Source organism: Haematobia irritans, chromosome 2 (genome assembly GCF_050003625.1).
Source record: "Haematobia irritans isolate KBUSLIRL chromosome 2, ASM5000362v1, whole genome shotgun sequence".
Lineage (NCBI taxonomy): Eukaryota > Metazoa > Arthropoda > Insecta > Diptera > Muscidae > Haematobia > Haematobia irritans.
This window is the reverse complement of record NC_134398.1, coordinates 71294852-71319757: the sequence shown is the minus strand read 5'-3', so window position 1 is coordinate 71319757 and position 24906 is coordinate 71294852. Positions and strand designations below refer to the sequence as shown.

The 24906-nt window shown below is 35.0% G+C and overlaps 4 protein-coding genes across 6 annotated transcripts in view; 1 reads left to right on the top strand and 3 right to left on the bottom strand.

Annotated features, from left to right (window-relative positions):
- The window catches only part of Tsp26A (Tetraspanin 26A), a 90889-nt gene that overhangs the window by 53557 nt on the left and 12426 nt on the right, over window positions 1-24906 (top strand). Inside the window, exon 7 of one of the 3 annotated variants that reach the window (XR_012719296.1) lies at window positions 5885-5994. The exons of the other annotated variants lie outside the window; for them this stretch is intronic. The gene's annotated coding sequence lies outside the window, so the exon portion shown is untranslated. The remainder of the gene's footprint in view (window positions 1-5884; window positions 5995-24906) is intronic. 3 annotated transcript variants of the gene reach the window in all.
- On the bottom strand, window positions 14215-14771 carry LOC142224633 (uncharacterized). Its single transcript, XM_075294416.1, has 2 exons — window positions 14561-14771; window positions 14215-14489 (listed from the first exon to the last, which is right to left on the bottom strand). Exons 1-2 carry the CDS (start codon window positions 14769-14771, stop codon window positions 14215-14217), a joined length of 486 nt encoding a protein of 161 aa, XP_075150531.1.
- LOC142224632 (uncharacterized) lies at window positions 14771-16249 on the bottom strand. The gene is made up of 3 exons (XM_075294414.1): window positions 15311-16249; window positions 15020-15256; window positions 14771-14959 (listed from the first exon to the last, which is right to left on the bottom strand). The coding sequence occupies exons 1-3, from the start codon at window positions 16247-16249 to the stop codon at window positions 14771-14773; spliced, it is 1365 nt and encodes a 454-aa protein (XP_075150529.1).
- Window positions 16297-17157, bottom strand: LOC142224631 (uncharacterized). The gene has a single exon (XM_075294413.1). The coding sequence runs from the start codon at window positions 17155-17157 to the stop codon at window positions 16297-16299; it is 861 nt and encodes a 286-aa protein (XP_075150528.1).

Below are 24906 nucleotides of genomic sequence, written 5' to 3'. Positions count from 1 at the left end.
CCGTGTCGACAAGGAGTTTTATTTCCTTTCCTCCTATTGACCTTGAAATCCAGGGCAGGAGGAACCTAACTCTAACAAAATCAACTCATCATATTCTATGTCAACTACAGCCTGTTCTGCCTCTTCTTCATACGGCACCTCATATGGAATTTCGTCTGTTGGATGGTCTTCGTCATTAAGATGATTCACCCGTTGTATTTTCGGTCCCGTAAATCGATCTGAGTTTGCCGCACGCTTTGGATTATTCCCTTGTCGCTTGTCATGACTAGGGAAATTGGTCGTTTGTCTGAATTGTGACAGAGAAGGGTCTACTTCCATAGGTTCCACACGTCTTCTGTCACTGGTGTGTGTGCTTTGAATTTTAGGTAGTTCACTGACTGATTACTTGTAAATTGAATTCGATTAAAGTTTCTAAACAAATAGACGAATTCTGGGCTAAACCCATCTTCCTGTTAGAGGAATTATCGTTAGCCTTGCAAAAGCTTAGCGCTCACTATTGGCATCTGCTTCTTGTGCCAGAGGCAACGCTGATGGAAGGTCGAATGATCTTGAAGCAAAGAGGATATCACAATGGGGGTTCCTTAACCCAGATATGAATACACTAAAGGCATCGGCCCTGTATTTATCATTTAATGTGTCAGCGAAGTTATTTTTCATATGACATTATTGTCATGTTTGTCAGTACGGTCCATGTCTTTTCCACTTCATCGTAGAATTGTAGCAAAGACATTGAGCCCTGTCTCAATGTCGACATTTCCTGTTCAATGAGATATATTGGACGTTTATCAGAACAACTATAATCCAGTCTGGCTATAATTGCCTTAAAATTTAACACTGTGCTAAGTGATGAGAGTACCGCATCAGCGGCGCCTCGAATTTTGTTCCTCAAATTACTACCGCCTGATAGTGGCGTTCACTTCCATCGTACAAGGCGAATAATTCATACGCATTATGCGCAGACTCACGCCAAGACACGTACGTGCCCGGATGGCCATAAAATTCCAGAAGGGATTTAATCGCATCCAGAGCAATGACGTACGGAATCCAAGGATCTATTCACAGTGGCACTCTGTGATGACCGCATAACTTGATACCTTGTAGACTTTCGAAAGTTATGTTATTTTGAACTATTTCTTTGTACGTTAAAATATTTTTACTTAATATTCCTAGCCTTGATGTCAACAGAACTTCTTCTTCATTTTGTAAGATTTTCTCTAAATGTGTTAATTGGTATTTTAAATGATCTTTCTCTATGGTACTGGAATTAATTTCATGTTTGTTTAAAGTTCTGGATGCGAAAGCAATTGGTCCATTATTTTGTGACAATGTAGCTCCTAGAGCGAAATTGCTTGCATCAGTGGTAAGAATAAATGACTTAGAAAATTCCGGATATCTTAAAATCATATCTGAATATTTTTTAATTTATTAAACGAATGCTTATAGTCTTCGTCTGTAACATCAATTACGGCATTTAGCTTAAGTCTCATTAGTAGTTTAGCAATTTTCGCGTAATCGGGAATGAATTTCCTATAGTACCCACTAAGTCCTGGGAAACTTTGAATTTGTTTAACATTTTCTGGAATGGGAAATTCTTTAATACATGTTACATTGTCTGGATTAGGTCTAATACTCCTTTTTTCAGGAAATCGCATTTATTCAGGGAAACTTTCAAATTTGCCTCCCTCTTTAAAACATTAAAGATTTTAGTTAGATTTTCAATGTGCTCCTGAAGAGAAGTACTGAAAACTGAGATGTCATCCATGTAGATAACACAAATCTTGTTGACATATTCTCTGAGCACATTATTCATGTGTTCAGAGAATATGTCCATCTCGGATTGCTCCATCTAAGGATTTCGCCATTCTTGCCTATAAGTTGTTGATTGTTGAGTTGTTGCATGTTCGGTGTGGGTTTCTGCCGCTTGTTTTTAATAGGCCAGCCTTTGCTAATTCGTGCATTTGGCTTCAGGCGTAAGTTCGGGAGCTCCTTTAGAAAATTTTCGTTTTTATCAATTCGTTTTTTATCTAGAGTTTTGTGTCCATTTCCCCTTTAATAACGTGCTATTCCTTTTGCGATTTGTCAGTAAATATTCATTTCGTAGGAACATGTGAACAATCACTGTATGGCATGTTGTTGCCAGAAGGTCCATTATGGTCGTTTTATCCTTCCACCCAAAACTTCAGTAAACTCCTCGTATATTTCTATATTACTTTCGACCACGGTACGCGTTGATAGGTGCAATTTGTTGGTAAAATGATGAGGTTTCACTAAATAGGAAAACATATATAATAATGAACTGAAAGTACATACTTGTAGTGCTTAACAATTATGTTTTCAAATAAACAATGTTGACATTTATATCATTGATGTCATTTTTTTCTGGTGAACACACTTAAATAATCGAATACAATGAGTTGAAACAAAGTGAAAGAGGAATATTTTCCAAAGATGTTTAACATTTTTAAGGCGTACGACGTCCAAATTATGCCCTGTTCCTGTATATCGAACGGAAACCCATTCGAAAGAAAGGTAGTCACTCGAATTCGAATGAATTTGAGTTTTTATATTTATGAAAGTTCGTTTCGGTTGTATGAGAAGACATTGAATATCAAAAATGAGTATTTTCAAATTTTTGGCCTGAGAATTCATTCAAATGTTAACAATGTTTTTACTTTTTTCTTGACACTTATTGTATATGTTCGTTTATTGCTCGACAACAAAATATGAAGTGACTTGCCTTTCGAAATAGAAGAAAAAAAAATCAATTGTCTTTCGTTTGGAATACGAAAGAAAGCTTTCGTTCGATATACAGGAACAGGCCATTAGTATTGAAAAATGTTAACATCTTTGACAAGTTGACGTTAGATGTTAAATGTGTGTAGTGTAAAAAAGCTATTAGCTTATCTAAAATATCGTCAATGAGTGGGATAGGAAATTTATCATCTTTTGTTATGGAATTTAGCATGCGGTAATCACTTACGATTCTCCATTCCTTATTGCCCTCCTTGTCCTCTTTTTTTGGGACAATCCAAATGGGAGCATTATAAAGAGATGTACTGTTCGTTATGATTCTTTAGTCTAACATTTCGGCAATTTGTTTATTGACTTCTTCTCTGTGAATAGCAGGATATCTGTAAGTCCACGAATAAATCGGACCTGTATCTGCTGTAAGGATGCTATGTTTTACTTCATTCGTAAAAGATAGATCATCCCTTTTTTGTAGAAAATGTCACTAAACTGAGAAATTAGTTCTTGTATTTGGAATTTCTCTTCTTCATTTAAATGTTCCATTCGTAACTGTTGTGCCACGCCTAGAACATCGATATGGTGCATTTCTGGTAAGTCTATTCATATTTCAGATTCTTCTTCATTATCCCCTTCAAAGTATAGTGGCAGTTCTTGATTATTGATAATTAAAGTTCTCTTTTCATAGTCAATATTAGAGTTATTCTCTCTTAGTAATGTTGAGCCAAATATTCCCGAAAAAATGGATGAAAATCAAATATTCTAAATACGCAATAATTTTTTTAAGTAACTAATTGGGTATCTTTCTGAATGTGAGCTTCTTTTGATACTCTTATTAGACCGGAGGCAGTTCTAATGGTCATAGGGTTTGAACGAGTTACTATGAGATTTTTAGGGCAATGTGATCCCTTAGGGAAATTTTCAGTCGAACCTGTGTCTATGAGAATTCTTGTTGCCTTATTTCCTTTTTTGAAAAGAACATAGGGAAGTCCTGTTCACACATCGTGTGGCTCCGTTGATGCTGTTGGCCAAAAAGTTCGTTGGTACGGTTCAAAAATTTCTTTATTGTCACAATTATTTACTGTATAATTATTACTAGTATTATTGTTATTACAGAAACAGGCTGTTAATAAAGTAAATAACAATATTTTTACTGTGGGAATCCGCTCTCGTTGTAACAAGGTGTCCTGTATGATGTCCTCGTTGGCGTATTTTGGTGTTGTTTCCTCAGATATTTTCCCAAAGAATTTTATTTCTTTCCTCTTTTAATATTTCACAGCACAGTCTTTCGGTTGTTGAAATTTTCCTCTTGATTTTTATTGCTTTTTTAACGCTGTTTTTTAGGGTTTAGTTTGCCAATGATTCACGGCACAGCCATTTGTTCATGAATTTTTCTCTTTCTTTTTATTGCAATGTTATAGATGAGTTCAGAACTTTATTTAAAACTGCTTTAATAATAAAAAATACTCAAGCTTAGAAGAATAAAAAATGATGATGCTTGCTAATTATGCTGTTTGCCATACGGATGGATCATGTTCTCATTGGAGTGTTGCTGCCTGCCAGACGGATGGATCATATTCTGATTCAATGTTTGTTTGAGCAATGTGCTGAGATTGCTCCTTATATACGAGGGTGGCGGAATAATTACGTTACTTCCCTCCCCTTAGAGTAAAAGCTATGGTTTTTATATTGCTGTTGGATATAGTTTTGGTAATGGTTGTTGCTGCATTTCAATATTCGATACTTCTGCATTGTGTGGTTTTTTTAGTTTTGATAATATTAACACAAATGGATTTCTAGATACATATTTTTTATATGTTTTATATGTATATAATTAGAAATACGATTACAATGATTACACAGGGGAACAAAATTGAACTTTTTTGTGTTGATTTGATTTTGTGTTAATCTTTATTATTCTTTTCTTTTATTATCCGATGCTACGCACCTCTAATGATGAGTTACTTATTATATCTAACTATCCAAACCCTCGTCCAGCCTTATCATCCTCTGCTGCCGTAGATCACGCCACTCGTTCATAGTTCTGATCGTTGCAGATTTCTGTCAGCATGGTGTGGAGTAATCTGAGTCGGTAGTTGAAGGCTGAATGTTGAATTCATGGGATGGTGGTGTCTACGTCGAGACTTAGGAATAGTGGAGAGACAGTGGTTTGGTGGGTGAATGTTGTTAACTCTGAAATGTCAAGTGTCCCGCTTGATTAGAAGAGCGGAAGGTTGTAAAGGCTATTGTTACGATTTATTTTCTGAGATGCCACAGACATTGCTTGCGGAACTAAATTTACATTTGCTGTCCCACCAATTTTTTTTACTCTCTGTGTTTAATTTTGGAAGTTCATTATTGACCACTATCCTTTCTGTTCTCCTTTTCGTTCTCACCGTTATATTATTACTGAGATAAGTCTCACCGCATACTATTACTGAGATGAGTCCAAGGCTAGTAACCAGACTGGTTTCGAATTTAAATTTAAATGTCTCGATTTGTTGGTTATTTCTCACGTGTAAGGATTTCAGTAGTTGAAGGTATAATACTTCTTCGATATTGTTTTGTGTTGAACATGTGGAAGTAAGGCGGGCCAAGCCTTTTGGAGTATGATAATACCTTAGATTCGAAAACTAAATCGTTAATTTTACAAAGACATTGTTGAATCTTATTAAGAATGTTCCATTTTGTTATTACAATCTCATATTTTACAAAAATTTGATTTTATAATTGTGTTATTTTTTTTAATTGGTTTTAAAATTAATTGTTTATAATTGTTTTTCAAAGTTTTAGGGATTACTATTACATAGCTTATAAATTTGCCGTTACATGTAATTTTAATATCTGAAAAATTGAATGCTTCTTCAAGATTTACAAATGGAATATTATCGGAGTCAAAAATCTTTTCAATTTTAACAAGTGTTTACAATTTTAGACTTTGATAACTGAATTGCGGAGTTAAAATTCTTAATTTTTTCCTTAATTACATGGATTTTATATTTTTCATTTAGAACAATGGAGTTTTGTAACATTTCACTTAACGATTTTAGAATTTTGTTATTTGTAAGCGTAACATTGTTAATTTGTTACAGAAATTTTTCGTTAATTATTATTTAATTATTGTGTTTTTCTATTACAGTATTTACTTTATCGGCTAAAATTTTAAAATCATCGTTGTCCGGACTTTCGGCAATCCACTTCCAAACGGTGCCGATCTCGTTTATTGCTCTAGGGTGTCTCTTAACTAAGGTAAGTCTGTGGATTAGGGATTGTATGTATTGGATGTCTTCTAGGAGAAAGGATAAGAGGGGATGGGAGGATGGTATACATTTTCTGGTTCTTGTTTGATGGGGAATAATGCTTCGGAGTCGTAAATCTACATGATGTATTTCGTGGGATAAGTATAAATCATTAAGATGTGAGGCATCTTCCTTTAGTTCATTCAAATAGTTCATATATCTTGTTGTTCTAAAAATATGTAGGATTTTTGTATAATTTTCTATTAAATATCTTTCTTTAAGTTGAACAATTGTATATCCGTTTCCTTCATTCAAATCGATTATTTCGAGTTTCTATGCTACCACTGGGGATATCATCAAGAAAATCGCCAGTAAGGACTTCCAAAGACCTGGAAAGACATTTTCTTTTAATGAACTGGTCTTTATGAAGGATTTTATTTCGATTATCTAATTATATTTTTTATCATCAATTTGTCTTGTTTCGAATTTCTTTTCTTTAGTTTCTGTTTTATGGGGGATGTTTGTTTTTCCAAACTTCGGATTAATATCCTCGTCTTTTCTATCCTTGTTCCTGTAATCTAACATTTTTTCTTTTGTTTTTTTCAATCTCTTTATAAATTCCTTTTATTTCAATATCTTTATTATAAAAATTTAAATCTATTGGTTTATGTCTCGTGCATTGTATTATTATATGCTTGTAATGCTTGTAAGGGCAAATCATAATTGTACGCGATGTCATTATTTTCATCTCTAACTTTTAGAATTCTAATGTTTTCGTTGAGTATTCTCCATTCCCTATTTATCCTCTTTCTTAGGGATATCCATATAGGAGAATTATAAGGTGATGAGCTATGTCTTATAATTCCTTGTTGAAGCATTTCTGACATTTGTCTATCTACTTCTTTATAATGTATTGATGGGTATCTATATGATTTAGTGTAAACGGGTCCTTTATCTCCTGTCTTAATTTTATGTTTCACTTCATTTGTAAAGCTGAGGTCATCTCCAGGATCATAAAATGCCTTTTCATACTTATTAATCAATTTCTTTAATTCAAGTTTCTCTTCCGGGTTTAAATGATCTGTACGAAATTGGTCTGTTATTCCCTATACGTTGAGATTATATAATTCTGTCAATCCATCAATTGGATTAAGTTCTGTCTCATTATCTCCCTCAAAGTACATTTTATACCTTTGAGTATTAATTATTATTTCCCGTTTTTCGTAATCAATTTTGGAGTTATTTTTTCTTATTGTTTGGTTTCCTAAAATTCCGTCAAAAAATCTGTGGAATTTACATAGTCTGAATGTCGTGTGTGTCTTTAAATTAATTTGTATCGTACCTTTAGGAAAGTACGCATTCCGATTAGTCTTAATGACACCTGTTGCCTTCTGTATAATTATAGTAGGATATATATTCTTTATATACTGGGGTGGACAATGGTTTTCGCATAATAAAATTTCTGTCGAACCGGCATCTAAGCAACATATAGGGAAGTCCGGTGGTTCTTCCGTCTGAACAAACCGAACATTTTACGACTTAATCACATTCACTTGTATTATATTCCTCATAGTAATCATATTCATTGGACACATTACAATTATTACTGTCACTTCTATTATAATAATAATTATCATTATTTTTCTTACCAAATCCTTTTTGTTGGTGATGTGTTTGATATCTTGTTTGTTTGGGTCCACATCCATTGGCTCTGGCTTCTGTATTGGGTCTGAAGGGTTGTTACTGTTTTAATTGTTGTAGTTTGAATTGTGCTGTTGTTGTGGTATAAATGGTTGTTGTGTTGGTTTAGTTTTCTCTTGGTTAAGGAATCCTGCTGAGCTTAATTCGAACAAAGGCTCTTCCGTAGTGTTAGGTTTTAAGACACATAACACTGTCCTCATATGAATGGGAAGACGGGTAGTAAACGTTTGTAAGGCGATTTGGATGTTGCTACTAACTTCATTTATTCTATTTTCTTGGCCACATTTTTGATTTAAAATTGCTAACTTGTGTTGGATGAAATTGTAGAAATATATTTCTGCTCCTTTGAATTGGGCTCCTCTCAATTCTTAATAGAGTTGTTCTACCGTTGAAAATCCACCAAAATTTGTGTTTAGCATCGCTTTAATGTCTGTCCATACTGTTAAGTGGGGATGGATCTTCATAGCTCTTCTTGCTTTTCCTGTCAGCTTTGACTTCACAATATTCATGCACATTCTTTGTGCCTGTTCATTATATAACATTAATGTAGGGATAATATCATCTACATTCGTTATGAAGGAAGTTAAATCTTCCTTTTTTCCATCGAACTCTCTTAACTTCTCAATGTATGTTAAGGGATTGATGTCTAGGGTTCTTAGGCCAGCGTTATTTGCTGCTGCTCCCAAGGCTGCATTGCCTGCATGTACTGGAGGATTCATTTTACTGATCACTATTTTTATATTCTTTGACACAATTTTAAAATTTTATTCACTGTATCTCCTTTTACACAAGGTTAAGTTTTTTATTGTTAATTATTTTTCTATTTTCTGTATATCTTTTACATAAGATTGTTCTTATTTTATTCTTTTACACAGAAAAAAAAAATTAGTTTGTTTTTATCCTTTTTCACAGGATTATTTTATTTTTTTCTTCCATACAGAACAAAATCTTTTAATTTGTTGGAAGAACATTTCACGGATACCAATACGAATTGGTATCCTACCGACTGCGCCAATTTTAATCCTCGATGTATTAATTGAGTTTTTAAAAAAGATCAAGGAGATAAAATCTCCCTTTTAATCTTTTTTTATGGAGCTTTTGCTCCCTTTTAGTTTCACCGACAAATGGTCCTAACTTTTCCAAAGAGCTCAACCCCGAATGAGCTGACCAAATAAAACACGTTTGCGTCGTTTGATAATCTGAGCAAGACTGAAATTTATTCATTATTGTAAAACTATATATACTTAACAATCAGAAATATGATTAATCTTAAGATTGAAACCTGTGAAAAAAAATAATATTAACAATTTATAAGATCTTTACTCTGTCAAAAATTACTTACAAGTGCGCCGCCGGATGGTCGTCCATATTCTGGCCTTTTTTGTAAGATTTCCGAAGTGGATTTCATAGTTTTGATTTCAATCGTTCTATAATTAAAACATTTTCTCCAATAAATGTAAAATTCTTCTCTTGTGATATTTATGCTACGCAAAAGCTTAACTGATATCTCAGCATCTGGTTCGGGTTCTATTTTGGTTATAATAAAATATAACAAAATTTTAAAGAAGACTTATAACACGTACATACCCGAAAATATATTTTCTTTTGTAGACGATTGAGTTTTAAAATCTTTGACTGGTTTATTGTGGCGTCTCAAATTGTGAATTTTGTTATACAACTTCCCCCTCTTTTCGGTGGTGTAATAGCTCTAAAATAAATTTTTAGTTCATATTAAGACATCTTAGACCATAACAATGATATCAAAATTACTTACCAATTGTTCCGAAGGAAATATCGAACATATTTGTTTTTCTATGACTGAGCAATCAGAACAACAATTTATAAAACTTACCATGTTTATATTCTATATAAATTCATTTCCAATTAATTAAGAATTATTTCACAACGCGTCTATAATGTTTCGATGTTCACCAAAAACTAAAACTAAACCAGTTTGCCTACAATTATACATACGATGATAACGGCACTTTTTGTGTGTGTTTCTTGCTCTCGCATATATTGCTTTTCTCTTTTTCAAACACTATTGGTATGTATGGAACACAGATGTGGCTGACAAGCAATACACATACTATACATACATACATATATTGGACGTTGTTATATATTTATTTCAACAATTGGTATTGTTGAACGAACAATATCTCTTGTTAAATATGCTGCTTGGTTTTACTGTTAAATCAACAATTATTAATGTTAGGTCAACAATTTATGTAGTTAATCTTCGTATTTTATATTAACATTTTGTTTTATTGGAAGGTGATATCAAAAAAATTCTTTTAAACAGTAACAAATGTTTTTGTTGAGCCGAATTGTTAGATAGAAAATGAATAATGTATCATATGAACAATGGTTTTCATTGTTTCTATAAAATCTATTGTTGAATTCGTTGTTAATTTTGAAGAAATCAACAAATCCTTGTTTGGGGGGTAACAATTTAGTCAATTAACATAAATTGTTGAAAATTGTAACGTATTTTAGTCATATCAACAAATTTTATGTTGAATCAACAAATTTCATTGTTAAACACGCCAAAATATGTCGACAACGAATTTTATTACTTAAAATCTGACGATAATTTTTTTGTGTATGAAAACGCTCTATATCTGAATTACCTGTATGTCTATGAGTATTCTCCATTCCCTATTTTATCCTCTTTCTTAGGGACTATCCATATAGGAGAATTATAAGGTGATGAGCTATGTCTTATAATTTCTTGTTGAAGCATTTCTGTCATTTGTCTATCTACTTCTTTATAATGTATTGATGGGTATCTATATGATTTAGTGTAAACGGGTCCTTTATCTCCTGTCTTAATTTTATGTTTCACTTCATTTGTAAAGCTGAGGTCATCTCCAGGATCATAAAATGCCTTTTCATACTTATTAATCAATTTCTTTAATTCAAGTTTCTCTTCCGGGTTTAAATGATCTGTACGTAATTGGTCTGTTATCCCCAATACGTTGAGATTATATAATTCTGTCAATCCATCAATTGGATTAAGTTCTGTCTCATTATCTCCCTCAAAGTACATTTTATACCTTTGAGTATTAATTATTATTTCCCGTTTTTCGTAATCAATTTTGGAGTTATTTTCTCTTAATGTTTGGTTTCCTGAAATTCCGTTAAAAAATCTGTGGAATTTACATAGTCTGAATGTCGTGTGTGTCTTTAAATTAATTTGTATCGTACCTTTAGGAAAGTATGCATTCCGATTAGTCTTAATGACACCTGCTGCCGTCTGTATAATCATAGGAGGATATATATTCTTTATATACTGGGGTGGACAATGGTTTTCGCATAATAAATTTTCTGTCGAACCGGTATCTATTAAAAGTAGAGTTTTTCTTAGTTTTCCTCTAAGTAAGATATAGGTGGTTCTTCCGTCTGAACAAACCGAAAATTTTCCGACTTAATCACATTCACTTGTATTATATTCCTCATAGTAGTCATATTCATTGGACACATTAAAATTATTACTGTCACTTCTATTATAATAATAATTATCATTATTTTTCTTACCAAATCCTTTTTGTTGGTGATGTGTTTGATATCTTGTTTGTTGGGATGTGTCCACATCCATTGGCTCTGGCTTCTGTATTGGGTCTGAAGGGTTGTTGTTGCTGTGGTTTGAAGGGTTGTTGCTGTTGGGGTCTGAAGGGTTGTTGCTGTTTTAATTGTTGTTGTTTGAATTGTGCTGTTGTTGTGGTATAAATGGTTGTTGTGTTGGTTTAGTTTTCTCTTGGTTAAGGAATCCTGCTGAGCTTAATTCGAACAAAGCCTCTTCCATAGTATTAGGTTTTAAGGCACATAACACTGTCCTCATATGAATGGGAAGACGGGTAGTAAACGTTTGTAAGGCGACTTGGATGTTGCTACTAACTTCATTTATTCTATTTTCTTGGCCACATTTTTGATTTAAAATTGCTAACTTGTGTTGGATGAAATTGTAGAAATATATTTCTGCTCCTTTGAATTGGGCTCCTCTCAATTCTTAATAGAGTTGTTTTACCGTTGAAAATCCACCAAAATTTGTGTTTAGCATCGCTTTAATGTCTGTCCATACTGTTAAGTGGGGATGGATCTCCATAGCTCTTCTTGCTTTTCCTGTCAGCTTTGGCTTCACAATATTCATGCACATTCTTTGTGCCTGTTCATTATATAACATTAATGTAGGGATAATATCATCTACATTCGTTATGAAGGAAGTTAAATCTTTTTTCCATCGAACTCTCTTAACTTCTCAATGTATGTTAAGGGATTGATGTCTAGGGTTCTTAGGCCAGCGTTACTTGCTGCTGCTCCCAAGGATGCATTGCCTGTTTGTACTGGAGGATTCATTTTACTGATCACTATTTTTATATTCTTTGACACAATTTTAAAATTTTATTCACTGTATCTCCTTTTACACAAGGTTAAGTTTTTTATTGTTAATTATTAATTATGTATATCTTTTACATAAAACTTCTCTTAATCTATTTTATTCTTTTACACAGAAAAAAAAATTTAGTTTGTTTGTATCCTTTTTCACAGGATTATTTTATTCTTTCACACAGAAAAAAAATTTAGTTTGTTTGTATCCTTTTTCACAGGATTATTTTATTTTATTGTTTTACACAGAACAAAATTTCTCGTAATCTATTGCATCCTTTTTCACAGAATTATTTTATTTTATTCTTCCATATAGAACAAAATCTTTTAATTAGTTGGAAGAACATTTCACGGATACCAATACGAATTCGTATCCTACCGACTGCGCCAATTTTAATCCTCGACGTATTAATTGAGTTTTTAAAAAAGATCAAGGAGATAAAATCTCCTTTTTAATCTTTTTTTATGGAGCTTTTGCTCTCTTTTAGTTTCACCGACAAATGGTCCTAACTTTTCCAAAGAGCTCAACCCCGAATGAGCTGACCAAATAAAACACGTTTGCGTCGTTTGATAATCTGAGCAAGACTGAAATTTATTCATTATTGTAAAACTATATATACTATCACCACTTATTTTTATGAAATAGGAATCTTAGTTCTTTGTTCCATTTGTTGTAAATCTTTATTGACCGGAAACATGGACGGATTTAATTGTCTGGTAATAATAATGCTATATTAATTTAATACCATCGATCATGTAATCGATTCTGAAATATGACTATTGCAGTATGCAACATGAATCATCACTTTATTCTCTTAATGGAAAGGTAGTTTATATTCTTCATATATATTCTTCAGTGTCGATGAAGTATTTTAAATGATCCGGTTTGAATTTTACTATTCCCTTTTCAATAATTAATTCCTCTGATTGGGAGTAGTCGAGGATCTCCCACAATCCACTACAGCACGCGAGAAACCTGAAAAAGTTAGAGTATTTGTAATGGTCTAGTTCCTAATATGATCTTTATGGACGACTCTTCCCGAATCTGTCAGAACGGACGTGTGTCTGTTTTCTTTAACAATCTCCTCTTTGTATCGTTTCTACAATTTAGTCCCTAATCGTTTGCTAACTTTTACAAAGATTTTCTGTCCTGGCTGATATTAGTTGCAAGTTTCTATATGTTCTTCCTTGGTATTATCGAATATCAAAATATCATCGATATAGACGTAACATTTCACTCCGATATGTTGTCGGAGGACGTCGTCCAAGGTCCGTTGGAATATAGCGGGAGCGTTCCTCATACTAAATGGAAGTTTGGTAAATTCGAACATTCCATTATTGACGGAGAAAGCCGTCTTTTCTCTGTCAGATTCTTTTAAGGGAATCTGATGAAAGCCTGATTTCAGGTCCAATTTGTGAAATATTTATTCTGGCCCAGATTGGCGAGTATGGTAGTTATCTCTGGCATGGGATACTTGTCCGGTTTACTAACTTCGTTCAATTTCCTGCAGTCAATTACCATACGGTACTTCGGTCTCCCAGATGCATCGACTTTTTTGGTACGATCCAGACTGGTGTATTATAAGCGCATCTGGATTGGCGTCTTTCATCAATTTGTCTGTCTATTTCCTCTTTCAGTGCCATAGGATATGGGTACGATTTGCAATAAACTGGATTGTCAATTTTAGTGTCTAGCTTGGACTTCTGTTGTAAAGGTTAATTTTCGGTTCGGGTCAGCGAAAAGGTTGGCATATTCGTTAAGTCTAATTATGATCGCTCTGTCGTCGGGTGGTAAATGACACAGACGGATGTTGACGTTGCAAAGAGTCGTTACCTTTAGTTGTTTAAGAGGGAAGGTGAAACGATCGAGTAATGTAAGATATGATTTCCTAGTGAAGATTACAGCATTGAGCTTTCGCAATATGTCGCTACATATTAGACTTTGATGGTCTAGAGCAAGGCTAGAAGGAAGGTAGAACTTTTGCTTTTCAATACCGCACTTAAAATATCGATGTAACAGTGATGTGTTATGGACTTTTCCACCTACGAGTCAGCATAAAATGCCTGATTATTCTTGATGGGATTCTGAATATAATTTTGTCTAATGTGATTTTTATTTGATCCGGTATCCACTAAAAATTTACCGTTTCACCTCAGCAACACGAACAATGCCATAATTTCCTGGATAAACATTAGTCATGCGTCCCAGTGGCCATTTCAATGGTGGAGTGTTATCCTCCTGAATTACCACCATATTTCCTGGTTTGACGTTGGGAGATGATTTCTTCCATTTATGTCGAAGCTGAAGTTCTTGCAAGTACTCTTTTGACCATTGCTTCCAAAACTCTAGCTTCAGCCTTGATACAGGCTCCCATCTGGATAGCAAGGATAATTTTCGGGAGTCTGCGTCACTATCTATTGGAGTGGTAAGTGGCTCACCAATTAGGAAGTGTCCTGAGTCAGTGCCGTTAAATCGGATGGATCACTTGACATAGGTGTCAATGGACGGGAATTCAGTATTGCCTCGACTTCCACAATTACAGTTTCAAATTCTTCGTACGTTAGCGAAGCAGTACCCATACTTCTTACAAGAAGATGTTTTGCAGACTTTACTGCTGCTTCCCATAAACCTCCAAAATGAGGTGCTCTTGGTGGAATAAAGTTAAATTTGATTCCCTTGGAACTGGCAGCAGTCATTATATGTTCTGTGCGCCTGGTGAGTGAATCGCTTCAGCCAATTCTGATAGTTGATTCTTAGCTCCCACAAAATTAGTTGCATTATCTGAATATATGTTTTGACAGTGTCCACGACGAGCAATGAACCTTTTCAAAGCTCCAATAAATGCACTAGTCGATAGGTTAGATACAAGTTCCAAGTGTACTGTCTTAGTTGCAAAACAACAAAAAACTGATATGTATGCCTTAGTAGGGCGCTTGTCTCTTACTCTGTGATGTATCCAAAATGGACCACAGTAATCAACACCACTATTAATGAATGGACGAGCAGGAACTACGCGTGTCTGTGTTAGGTCGCCCATTATTTGTTGACACAATTGTGGTTTGGCCCTGGTACATCTGACGCATTTTTGGACAACAGATCGAGGTGTTATTTTTCCCTTCACCGGCCAAAACCGTTGTCTTACTGTGTTTAATAATGCCTGGGGTCCACAATGTTTGTTTTCCTAATGTAAAGAAATAAATAATAACTTCGTTATTGGGTCCTTGTAAGGGAGTACCATAGGTTGTTTAACATCTTCGTGAAGGTCTGAGTTCCCCAAGCGACCTCCAACACGTATGATACCCTTAGGATCCAAATATGGACTAAGAGCATTAATACAACTTCTTTTATCCACTTCGTGGCTTTTCTGCAACTGTTTGATATCGTCATAGAACTCAGATCTTTGAATCCTCCGAATGATGACGTATAGAGACTCATCTAACTCTTTTGGGGTGAGGGATATATGTGAATTTCGCTTATGTTTGGGAATTCTCGTGTTGTTTACAAATCGGAAAAAATATCCAATAATTCTTTGCAGACGTTTGAATGAACCTCCATGATGCACTTTGTATATGATTGCATCCTGCTCTACTGCGGTAGCTATAGTTGCCTTCTTCTCAATATCAGTGGGAATGGCTAAACTAGAATTATATTTTTGTGGCCACAAAGATTCCTTCCCATGAAGGAATAAAGGCCCGTGGAACCACAACTGGCATTTTGGCAAGTCTACTGCAGGAAGTCCACGTGACACAATATCTGCAGGATTATCTATGGATCTCACGTGGCGCCATTGATTACGAATGCTCAAAGATTGGATTGCTGATAATCTGTTAGCCACAAATGTCTTCAGAGAGGATGACTGAGCATTGATCCAGGATAAGACGATTTCAGAGTCAGTCCATAAATACACAGATTCGTTTTGAATGTTGAGATCTACTCGTACTCGTTGAGCAAGTTCTGCCGCGATGACTGCTGCACATAATTCTAGTCTGGGTAATGTTTGTCGCTTCAATGGCGATACTCGTGACTTTGCACACAATAATCGTACAATAATCCGGCCGTCTTTGAGTGAAGCTCGAATATATGCTACTGCACCATAAGCCTTTTCGGATGCATCTGCAAATACATGAAGCTGGATCTCTTTCGGAACATCGCCATCGAACATGTGTCTCGGCATTTTGAAATTGTTCAGACTGTATAGGTTGTCTCTTAGAGTTTTCCATTCTAAACAAAACGACTTAGGTAGACGATCATCCCAACATAATGAAGCTTCACAAAGGTTTTTGCTTTAACCACTGCAGGTGCTAATAGTCCTAGGGGATCAAATAATTTCGCAAGATTTGATGTGGCTGTACGCCTAGTAACTGTTTCATGTTCGTTAAACTTGACTTTAACACAGAAGTTATCACTCTGGGGCAAACAAAATAGTCCCAAAGTTTTGACTGTATCAGAACTTATAACATCGAAATCAAGATTAACTTCTTGATCAGCTTCTGGTATGTCTTTTAGTAGTTTCGGGTGATTGGCACACCACTTCTTCAGATTGAATCCATACTGTTTTAACATTTGTATTAATTCGTTTTGTGTTGTAATCGCTATGTTGTTATCTGAGCCACCAAGTCCATCATCAACATAAAAGTTATCCTTCAACATCTTAGAGCCGTATGGATATTTTATGGCATTATCTATTGCAACCTTCTGCAGACATTTGGTAGCAAGATAAGGTGTTGCTCTTGTGCCGTATGCTACCGTATTGAGCACATAATAGTCGATTGGCAGTGCAGAATCTTCCCTCCAGATTATTAATTGAAACTGATGATTACTTGGATGTATTAGTATCTGTCTATACATCTTTTCAATGACAGTAGTGAATACATATTTCGGAAAACGAAATCGAAGTAAAATGGCAAATAGAACGACTGGTCCAGTATACATTAGATCGTTCAGAGATAACCCAGTTGATGTCTTCGCTGATGCATCAAACACTACTCTTAGTTTCGTAGTTGTGCTATCTGGCTTTAGCACACAATGATGTGGAATGAAATATTTAGGATCCATTAGATCATCAATCTTGACTCGGTGCATGTGCCCAAGTCTTTCATAAACTGCACATATTGGGCGCGCAAATCTGAATTCTTCAGCAAACGTCGCTCTAAACCCATAAATCGATTGTACGCCATTGTATATGAATCCCCTAGCGCCTGTGGGATCTCTCGAAACGGCAAACTTACAACAAACCTACCGCTTTTATTGATTGCTACGTGGTGAGCAAAATGCGCTTCACATAGATTCTCTTCTGTGCTCATCGGTTTTGATGTTGACTCCCTTCATTTTTCCACAATCTTTCAATAGCTTCATCAAGCGACTTATCACTATCGAAAACTGCACAGGTGGACGTTGACAAACATCTTTCAGTATTATTGTTTCGCAGAGAACCTCCCACGATCCACCCGAGAGCAGTATTTTGAAGAACTGGTAGATTGTCTGAGAGTTTTGTAGTGCCAGGTTGCATCAAACTGAAGAAAACCTCTGCTCCAAGTAGAATGTCTATCTTACTTTGTTTATTGAAGTGCGGGTTTGCCATTTTAATATGAGGTGGCAAATTCCATTCGGATATATCTATATGGTGATTCGGTTGTGGAGGAATTATTGTAGGCTATATTGCTTCCAAATTTGTTATGTAGCACCCATCTGAGGACGCCATTTCAACATTTACCCGATGAGTCGCTCGTTTTCTAGTCTTTCCAACTCCATCAATATCAAGCGAAGCTTCCATTGGTGAAATGCACAGGTTCTGAATCAGTCGTTCACTTATGATGTTTATTTGTGAACCAGAATCTACAATCGCCACGCATTCTTGCTTGATACCATTGGGGGCCTGAATAATGACTCTTGCAGTAGCTAGCATCGCATACGCCTCGCGTACAACAAAAGTCTCCGCTGCGGCCGAAGATACTATTGGTACGTTTGGCAAAATTGTCGTTTGTTCAGACCTTATTGGAATATGAAGCAGACTGTTGTGCTTCTTCCCACACTTCCTACACGAAGATCCTTGGCAATTGTTTGACGCATGACCACTCTTCAGGCTATTGAAACATAATCTTCTTGATTGGGCAAATCTGACCCTATCTGTTTCGCTCAATTTTACGCACATGTAAATAATATGGTCTATGGCACCACACATTGCACATTTTGAGTTTGTCTTTTCTTTTGTTACAATCGATGACACTGCCTTAGTCGAAGTGTTTCTATCTTTCTGGCCTACAGCATCCATTGTCTGGAACTGGTGTTCCAAAAACTTCAACAAAGTTTCAATTTTCGGTGTTTCTTTCGGATTATGTAACGACTGCTCGAATCGAATATGCAAACTTCTATCCAATTTCCTTATGAGGATTTGGACTACTATTGGATCCCAGGAATCTGTTTCCACACCCACGTTATTCAAAGCCAGTAAACACTCCCTTGTTGTGTCATGTAGTCCTTTTATGGCGATCGTATTTGAAGTAGCATTTGGTTGTGCTAATATCTTGTCTATGATAGTAGCTACGATAACCCTTTTATTATCGTACCTTTCTTTCAGCATCGACCATGCCGAGTTGTAGTTGACGCATGACCATTCTTCAGGCAATTGAAACATAATCTTCTTGATTGGGCAAATCTGACCCTATCTGCTTCGCTCAATTGCTTGAATTTTGCGCACATGTAAATCATATGGTCTATGGCAATACACATTGCACATTTTGAGTTTGTCTTTTCTTTCGTTACAATCGATGACACTGCCTTAGTCGAAGTGTTTCTATCTTTGTGGCCTACAGCATCCATTGTCTGGAACTGGTGTTCCAAAAACTTCAACAAAGTTTCAATTTTCGGTGTTTCTTTCGGATTATGTAACGACTGCTCGAATCGAATATGCAAACTTCTATCCAATTTCCTTATGAGGATTTGGAATACTATTGGAATCTGTTTCCACACCCACGTTATTCAAAGCCAGTAAACACTCCCTTGTTGCATTTGGTTGTGCTAATATCTTGTCTATGAGAGTAGCTACGGTAGCCCTTTTATTATCGTACCTTTCTTTCAGCATCGACCATGCCGAGTTGTAGTTGGCTTCAGTGGTCGTCAAATGACTGATCAATCTTTCAGCTTCTCCGACTACATGCGATTTCAGGTACCACATCTTCTGAATTGCCGGTATGCTTGTATTATGAACCATCGTTAAAAACAGGTCATAAAATTGGCACCATTTGCCATAATCGCCGTCAAATTTTGGGATTGTAATTTTTGGAAGGGTCACTGATGAAGGGTTCATTGGTTGAGAAGCTAGTTCGGTATTCGAACTGTCTACAATAACTTGGAGACTCGTAATTTACTCAAGAATCAGATTCACTAATTTTTCATAATCCTCGTGAATCGTTGTCGTGGCTGCCACAGAATCGGGTAGTAGTTCCATTGTAGCGTCGTACAACTGCTCCAGGTGTCTTCAACGGCTATCAATAGTGTGTATCTGCACTTTGCATAACTGTGGAGATGCATTTGCAGGTGAAGTGCTCTCCACATATGATCGTAACGTATTCATATTTATTTGGAATTTCCTTATTAGCCGGGCTACTTCGTCTGTAAACCCTCCGGAACAAGCTCCAATATTTGTTCCGAGAACATCATCAACTGTCTGTTGATCTATACTCATTTGTTTTGTTTTTTGTCTCAATCTATCGGCCTCTGACTGGAATAGGGCAAGGAACTCCTGTGCAAGCGACCGCACCTTCTTGTAAAACCCAGTTTCGAAATAGTCAACACCTTCCTTTGCCATAACCGCCATCGAAGTTTTCCGTCATTTCCATCAAATCTAGCCCAATCCTCAGACAGAGCTCGATATCTTGCTTCGTAATAGGAATAGGAAAAAACAAAAGAATTATATTACAGTACAATACTAAACATTAAATGAGCCAAAATCTAACAATCTCCAGGATGATAAAATGCTTTTTCATATCTGCGAACTTTTCCTATTCAAATTTCTCTTCTGAAATGGTCTGTACGTAATTGGTCTGTCTGTTATTCCCAATACTTTGAGGTTGGGTAATTCCTTTAATCCTTTAATTGAATTCATTTCCGTTTCACTATCTCCTTCAAAGTACATTTTATACCTTTGAGTATTAATTGCTATCTCTTGTCTTTCATAGTCAATTATGGAATTATTTTGGTTACCTAAAATTCCGTCAAAATATTTGTGAAATATTTATAGTCTGAATGTTGTGTCTGTCTTTATATTAATTTGTATTGTACCTTTGGGGAAGTACGCATTACGATTAGTCGTGATGACACCTGCTGCTGTCTGTATAATTATAGGAGGATATGTATTCTTTATATATTGGGTGGACAATGGTCCTCGCATAACAAATTTTCCGCATAACCAGTATCCATTAAAAGTCTGGTTTTTCTTAGTTTTCCTCTAAGCAAGATATAGGGAAGTCCGGCGGTTCTTCCGTCTGAACAAACCGAAAAATTTCGGATCTAATATCTATTTGATCATACTCACTTGGATTATATTCCTCATATCGATTGAATTCATTGCAATAATCACATTCATTGGATTGGAATTATTACTATCACTTTTTCTATTATAATAATAATTATCATAATTTTGCTTACCAAATCCTTTTTGCTGGTGGTGTTTGGAATCTTGTTTGTTGGGATGTATCCACATCCATTGGTTTTGGCTTTGTCTGTATTGTTGATGCTGCGTCTTGAATGGTTGTTGTTGCTGGGACCTGAAGGTTTGTTGTTGGGGTCTAAAGAGTTGTTGTGGTTTTACTTGTTGCTGCTTGAATTGTTGTTGTTGCTGGGGTCTAAAAGGTTGTTGTGTTGGTTTGGTTTTCTCCTGATTGAGGAATCCGGCTGAACTTAATTCGAGGCCCTGCCTCTTCCATAGTGTAGGGTTTTAGAGCACATAACAGTGTCCTCGTGAATGGGAAGACGGGTGATAAATGTTTGCAGGGCAACTTGGATATTACTATTGACTTCATTTATTCTGTTTCCTGGCCACACTTTTGAATTCAAAATTGCTAGTTTGTGCTGGATAAAGTTGTAAAAGTCCATCACTGCTCCTTTGAATTGAGCTCTTCTCAATTCTTGATAGAGTTGGTCTACTGTGGAAAAACCACTAAAGTTTGTATTTAACATCGCCTTGATATCTGCCCACAGGGTTAAATGGGGATGAATCTCCATGGCTTTCCTTGCTTTCCCAGTTAGTTTGGACTTCACAATGTTCATGCACATTCTTTGTGCTTGTTCGTTGTATAATCTTAATGTGGGGCATAGTATGTAATAGTATTGGAGAGAGCAACGAAATAACACTGAAAGAAAAGATTTTTCCATTCATTTTATTTAGTCGTCAACGAGATAGCGACGAAAGCACATGTGTGGCGGGTGTCGTCATTTTTTTCTGTTTCTGGGAAATGTAAAATTAATGAATGTACATATTTTAGTAATACTCTTGATAAATGCATTTATTTTAGTAATACTCTTGATGAATGTATATATATAATACATACATACGTAATTATAATAAAAAAAAGAAAATGAAAATTATAGTTTTTTTTTCATGAAATAAATTTCAAAATTATTTACGTCAACCCAAAACATTTTGGTAGAAAATATTTTTCATTTAGATTAATTTACCCATTCCTTCAACTTTTTTATAAAAAGTTTCTTATACATTTTAAATTGTTTTTCTTTTTCTTCTCCCTGCAAAAAATTCATGTCTTTATGAACAGTTTCATAATATTTTTTTTTAAATTATATTTCTTATTTTTTTAAATGTCTTATATCAAATAACACATTGCATGTCATCAAAAGCATTTTGTAACATAAAATACTTTTCAAATGACATCATGAACATATCGCAATAATTTCAGTTTATGTGTTCACTATCAGCAGTCTCGATCACCATTAAATGTAAATAAGAAACAGAACTTCGGCCAGTGTAGCTTGTCTCTCCCACTCATATTTCTGCTTTCCTATTGGTTGATTGACGATCAAACAAAAGAGCGTAAGAATACGTGTGAGTTGAAATTGCTGAAATTAGCCACTACTGGGCATCTATGATGTGGGGATAATATCATCTACATTTGTTATGAAGGAAGTTAAGTCTTCCTTTTCCCATCGAACTCTCTTAATTTCTGTATGTATGTTAGGGGATTGATGCCTAAGGTTCTTAGGCCGCCGTTATTTGCCGCTGCGCCCAAGGCTGCATTTCCTGTTTGTACTGGAGGATTCATTTTATTGATAAAAATATTTCTTCTTAATATTAACTATATATCCTTTGACACAAGATTAAGTTTTTAGTGTTAGTTATTTTTATATCAACTGTATATCCTTTTACACAGGATTGTTCCACTTTGTTCTTTTACACAGAACAAAAAAATGTTGTTTTTTATTTTTGTATCCTTTTTCACAGAATTATTTCACTTTGTTCTTTTACAGAGAACAAAATTAAAATTTATATTTCTGTCCGTAGGACGTTTCACGGATACCAAAACGACTGCGCCAATTTTAGTCCTTGATAGACTATTTGAGTATTTAAAAAAGATCAAGGAGATAAAATATCCTTTTGATTATTTTTTTATGGAGCTTTAACTCTCTTTTTAGTTTCACCGAAAAATGGTCTTAACTTTTTAAAAGAACCTGACACCGGGTGAGCCCGATAAAATTAAACACGTTTGGATGGTTTGATGATATGATCAAAACTGAACTTTATTTGTTTAAGTAAAATTATTTATATTTAACATTCGGAAATATGATTATGCTAAAGTGGTGTCTTATCACCACTTTCAGTCTTTTATTTTTATGAAATTGGAATCTTTATCCTTTGTTCTTTTTATTGTAAATTTTTATTGACCGGAAACATGAACAGATTTAATTGTCTGGAAATAAGAATGCTATATTAAAATAATACTATCGATCATGTGATCGGTTGTGAATATGATTATTACAGTATGCAACATGAGTCTCTGCTATATTCTATTAATGGAAAGACAGTTTATGCTGGGTTATAACAGCTGTGCCCAAGGTAGTATTTCCTGCTTGTATTGGAGGATTCATTTTGTTGATAAAATTTTTTCGAGTTTTGTATAACGAATTAGTTCTTAATATTAATTAATTTTATATCTTTTTACGCAGGATTAGTTTTTTATGTTAATTAATTTTATATCTTTTTACACAGGATTAGTTCTTAATGTTAATTATTTTCAATTAAATTTTTGTTTTTCATATGTTATATCCTTTTACACAGGGTTGTTTCACTTTGTTCTTTTACACAGAACAAAACTTTTTTTATTTGTTCTATCCTTTTACACAGAATTATTTCACTTTGTTCTCTTTTTTTGTCCGTAGGACGTTTCACGGATACCAATACGAATTGGTATCCTACCGACTGCGCCAATTTTAGTCCTTGATAGACTATTTAGGTTAAAAAAAATCAAGGAGATAAGATCTCCTTTTGATTCTTTTTTATGGAGCTTTAGCTCTCTTTTTAGTTTCACCGATTAAATGGTCTTAATTTTTTTTAAAGAACCTAACTCCGGATGAGCCCGACCAAATTAAACACGTTTGGATGGTTTGATGATATGATCAGAACTAAACTTTATTTGTTAATGTAAAATTATATATATATTCAACATTCGGAATTAATTGGTCGGAAATATTAATATATTTAATTGTTTAAATAAGAAGCTAGATTAAAATAATATCAATGATCATGTCATCGGTTGTGAAATATGATTATTACAGTATGCAACATCTTCTATGTTCTATTTGAACAAAACAAGTGGGCTATGGTAACCAGGTTGTAGGGGGGTGACTCCAACTCAGTGAGTGATGGCAGTGATGGAGTGCGGCGAGAAGACTAGACGGTTGTTGTGGACTGTATCATAGGCCTTAGAGACAACCTCACCAGAGAAACGATTTCCTATTTGTGGAAGACAATGTGAGTAACTTGTGGGGATAAATTCTCTCGGGGAATGAGATCAATCCACACAAGTATAAGTACACAAGTAGAGGAGACAGAAAAATAAAACCCAAGTCGATTAGTTCAAGTTAGTGTTTATTGTTGATGATGAAGTTCCTCACCAATGATGTTGATCCGGTTATAGTGGTTAACAAAGAGTGGAAACATTTTAAGTTACAACCTACCAAGAAATCTTTTTAGTACAATTTAATTCATTTTGTTTGACATTTACATTTATGTTCTAAGACTAAAGAGTTCATTTCAAATATTTTCAAACTATAATTTAGAAGTTATTGTAATTCAAAATGGACGTTACATTTTAATTCGAATTTAAATATTCAAATATTTTGATAAGTATAAAGCTGTAGCTTTATACATGGCGCCGGGCCTAAATTGTGGTTGGACCATGGCTGGCGCAAAGGACTGACGCTAACGAATGAATCGCAACTGATAAAAGTCGATGATCTACTTGTGGATTATCGCGCTTTTTGTTGGTGGTTTTCCGTTGGCTATTGTTGCTTTGCCCTTGTTGACGATTATGTTTCTTTTTCGCTGGTGAGTTTTGTTGACGATGATGTTGTTGCTTAGCTCGTTCTCGATTTTGAGTGGATGGAGAAACAACTGGACGATGTGGATGCAACATGGTGTGATGATAATTGTGACATTTTTTGCATTTATTTTTTGACGTACATTTTGAAACCGTGTGGCTCTTTGCGAGGCAATTTATGCAATACTTATGGAGTCTTACCGTCCTACTCCTTCCCAAAGGCGTCATTTGTCGAAATCTGGGACAGACTCGAATGCTGTGAAATTCCTTGCATAGCTTACAA